Here is a 4354-nt window from a genome sequence, read left to right as displayed (position 1 = left end):
CTCTTCCGACGCGCACCGGTGCCTTGTTTATTTGCACTGTTCCCCTGAATGCCAAGAACCTGGTTCCTCTAAAGACCTTTAGGTCTTTAAAGACAGAAAACACTATTTCTGCTATGTCTGTTCTCAGGGGAAAAAATTAGGCGAAACACCCCCTACCCACCAGGAGCTGAATTACCCAGAATGTTAATGGCGAGCAGGACCCCCAGTATTCAGGGATTTTCTTTCCAAAGGGCCATTTCTGGAAAACAGCCTTTCTGACTTCCCCAGACTGAATGACTTCCAAGTTCCCTCTCTCCAAAGTTCCCCAATTCAATTAACTTGGTTTGACTTGCTCTCCTCTTCCATAACCACGCTTTCCCCCCTTCCTTTTTTTTTTTTTTTTTTTTTCCTTTGCGGTACGCGGGCCTCTCACCGTTGTGGCCTCTCCCGTTGCGGAGCACAGGCTCCGGACGCGCAGGCCCAGCGGCCATGGCTCACGGGCGCAGCCGCTCCGCGGCATGTGGGATCCTCCCGGACCGGGGCACGAACCCATGTCCCCTGCATCGGCAGGCGGACTCTCAACCACTGCGCCACCAGGGAAGCCCTCCCCCCTACTTTTGTTCTGTGCGGTCAGTTCTCCAACTGAGACGCTTTCCAGGTCTTCACACTTGCTGCCTTCCAGTTCTTTAATAATCCCTGCTTCCTGCCTTTGCGCATCCATTGCATCCATTTTCTTCCTTTTTCTTCCCCCCTTCTTCAGAGGCGAGTCCTAAAGGACCCAACATCAAAACACCAGCACAGAGCATTCCTAGGAGATATTTACATCCACAGGGAGCGGCAGGCTACAATGGAAGGAGTCTGAGTATTTGTAAACCAGCATTTTCTCCCATCCCATGTCTCCCCAGTCTTACCAATAAGCCCCGAGTAGGCGAGGAGGCAATCAGCGTAGTTTTCCTTTAGACAGCTGCTGACAGACCTTGACTCTGGCTGACAGTTGGTAAAAAAATCCGCCAGGCGAGATCTGCAACAGGAAGAAAGTAGGGGGTAGGGAATATGCTTTAAAATAGCCTAAGCTTCTGGAGAGACATAACTTTTCTTTACTCCTTCCTTGATAGGCCTTTTTCCACACCAAAAAATACAGAGAACGTGAACTCTTAAAATATTAGCATCCTCTCTTATGCGTGCCCCTAACCGTCCCCTCGCCCTCCTGTGTGGGCGTCTTGCAGAGAAGACTTCAGGGCCTATAACTGGAGAAATCTAGATGCTTTGAAGTTTCCATTCAATATTTATTTCTGACTAGACTTATTTGCATCTTTAGGAAATGTGCTTCTCCACACACTCACCGGAGGTCCACACTGGGAAAATATTTACTTTATACAGAAACATGTCCCTGGCATCAAAATAGGATCCTATAGCCCAACTGCTCCTGTAATTACTAGTGGCTTTAAAAATACGTGTATCTGTCATCTAAGTCATCTCTCATCTACCACCCCAGGGAGGGGGCAGTGGTTTATTCCAGCCAAGTGATACTGAGGAGGAGCTCGCCTTTCCAGAACTGAAGGGAAAGGCAAAAGGGACAGGGTGATGCTGGCTCAGGGTGCAGTTTCACTGTCTGACTGGGTGTAGGGGGCCCACTGATCAAAGCGAAGCATCTGTCTGTAGTTTGCTAAGCCTCCAGGGGCCAGCTCAGTCCACCCAGAAGACCTGGGTGGTGGTGAAGGTGCAGAAGTGAAGACAGGGCCATAGACAACAACGGTCTGGGGAGGAAAAGGGCTCTTTGTGGCCAACTGGCTGTTTTTCAGTCTAAAGAGGATACTGTTGGAGAAATCCTGAATGAAAGCTGGGGCACCTCTGAGGTCATCTGAGCAGACCACAGCTCTGTTTCTATGTGAATAACACAATGGACTTCAAGAGAATTTAAATTATCTGGCAATTATGGGAGACAATGGACGTTTGTCTTAGCTTTCTTCCCTTTAGCTCACATACCAGTTGCCAGCCAACATACCCAGGGCTGTTTTTACTTCTGTCCACCCAAGAAACTGTATTTACTTAGCATCCTTAATGATATAAGCAAGCTTGCCTGGGTGGAGCTGAACAAGGGAGGATGTCTGGAGAACAAGAGGTTTGTAAAAGGCCTGTAAGGATGCACATTTTGTGTCCCTTTCCTACAACTTTAACTGGAAGGGGATTAAAAGGCCTGATGAAATTATCTAAGTTCACAGCACATTGAAAAGGATGGTTCGTATGGGATTGGTCTCTCCTTGAACCCCTGTAAACAAAGCGTGTCTGAGCTTCCCTACCTGTGCCAATCTGTACATCCCGTATGTCGTGTGCCTGGTTCCATCACTGTGACTCCCTGGGGCAGGTGTTGAAGCTCTGCTTTATTTTCTTTGCACAGCACCTGACACTCCTCAGACAGGCCCTTTAGGACGCTTCCCAAGCAGGGCCATGCGCTGAAGCTAAATGGCTTGGCAAAATCCTCCAAATGGGGCTCGTGCATATGCCTGTGTACGTGCCTGGATCTCTCCCACGGTCTAAGCCTAGTTGGTGTTTTCTGACTCTAACTGAACACACTGAAAGGCATAAAACCTGGCCATTTTCTGTAGCCTGGTTAAAGGATTTATCTTTCAGAGGAAATCCCTAAAGGTGACTCAGGCTTACTCAACTGGCACCAGTGGCATCCAGCTTGGATTGAGTGTTAATTTCAGAAGAGTTTCCCTGGTCATGAAAGTTAATGATCTCATGGCATTGGGCTACTAACTTTGCAAAGGCCAACTGTGGTTCAAGCAGCTGCGACTCCAGTTCTGCACACAACCTGATCAGCTCTCTGACCTGGCAGCCCCGCGCTCCCAGCTGCCGCGCAGAGACGGTCGAAAGGTCGCGCTGTCTCCGAGTCTCCTGTTTCTCGTAGCCTCTTGAGCAGACTATTAACTGAACAGCACCGTGATGCGGAATACTATCCTCCAGCGCAAGGCTAATGCCACCAGATTCATTTTACTTAACAACCTCAGAACTGACTCACAATTGGACTCTGGAATGAAAGGCTAATTGAGTCAGTCTGCTGCAGAAAACATAACCCTGATTGGGGGGATAAAACTAGATATCTGCTCTGAGCATCACCCCAGACAGGTTGGTTTTGTAGAGAAGACTGTCAGCACAGATCCCGGTCCTAAGACAAAACCAAGCCAGTGGACAGCAAGAGTTTCAAAATAATCTTGAGCACATGCAGCATAGCTAAAGCACTAACATTTCCCTGGTTCCTTCACCTTTGACCCACCTCCCCCTGCCATTTATACTTGGAGACAGGATGGCCACTTTCTGTGATTCACATTTTACAGATAGAAAAACCGACATCAGAAGTTTATACAGTGGTTCCTGGAGCCAGCTCATCACCGGCCGACTGGTACCTTTTCACGAATTTTGCGAGTTGGTCAACATCACAGTGGTAGCTTGAAACTGGCCTTGGTGGGAGTATTTACACAATGGTAATCAGCAAGTGCTACAAATCAGGGTCTTGTGCTGTTCTTGGAGAACCAGTTGTTACATATTTACTGGCACAGTGCTCTTTAAAAACCAGCATGATGTCGTCAATCCCAGAGATGAAGGATCTTGGGTCGGGTCTTGGGAGTTGAGTCCCAGCTCTTCCAGGACAGGCTTCCTCTCCCTTTGTGTCAAATGGCATGTGAAATGGTGTCGTAAATTAACCTCCAGTCTCCAGTATTTTCCAAAGAGAGAAAACAGTCCTCCCCAAAGATCCTCACATCCCAGCAGCACAGTCCTCTGAAATCTCTCAAAGCAACGTGTGCAAATGATTACACGTATTGACAAAGCCTCTGACTTCCTGCCCGTTCCATTCACTGAATGATGGGTCAAGTGCCTGTGATAATAACGATGAATAAGTTCCCTGAGCTCAAATAACCTGCCATCTAGAAGCTGAGAGAAACAAGTAAAAAGATTATAATATTACAGTGGCTAGCTCTTGATAAAAGGTAAGAAAAGCTGCTAATGAAAATAACACAACGTGAATGAAGTGTTTAGTATATATTAGGTATGCCTTCATACACTTTATATTTTTCCCTGACAACTCTAATAAGGTAAAGGCTATTACTTTGTTTTCCTTATTTTACAGAGGGGGAAACCACAGCTTGAGAGGCTGTAATACTGAGACTGAGACTTGGAGGATGGCTAGCATCCTTCAGGAAAAGGTGGAAGAGGGTACTCCGGGCAGAAGGAAACAGTATGTGATAAAGTAACCATATTCTTAATGATTATGGAGTGTTTGCACCTGCCAGGCACCGATCTAAGTGTTTGGCATGTATTCACATATTTAATTTTCACAACAACCTTAGTAGGTGATACTATCAGCCCCATTTAA

The 4354-nt window shown here is 47.0% G+C and overlaps 1 protein-coding gene across 2 annotated transcripts in view; it reads right to left on the bottom strand.

Moving 5' to 3' along the window:
• GFRA1 (GDNF family receptor alpha 1) overlaps positions 1-4354 on the bottom strand; it is a 211820-nt gene that overhangs the window by 39357 nt on the left and 168109 nt on the right. For both annotated transcript variants that reach the window (XM_007469604.1, XM_007469605.1), the window contains one exon: positions 891-1000. In XM_007469604.1, coding sequence (XP_007469666.1) covers positions 891-1000 — 110 coding nt within the window. The remainder of the gene's footprint in view (positions 1-890; positions 1001-4354) is intronic.

The sequence above is a fragment of the Lipotes vexillifer genome, unplaced genomic scaffold (assembly GCF_000442215.2).
Source record: "Lipotes vexillifer unplaced genomic scaffold, Lipotes_vexillifer_v1.1 scaffold240, whole genome shotgun sequence".
NCBI lineage: Eukaryota > Metazoa > Chordata > Mammalia > Artiodactyla > Lipotidae > Lipotes > Lipotes vexillifer.
This window is presented reverse-complemented; position numbering and strand designations above follow the sequence as displayed.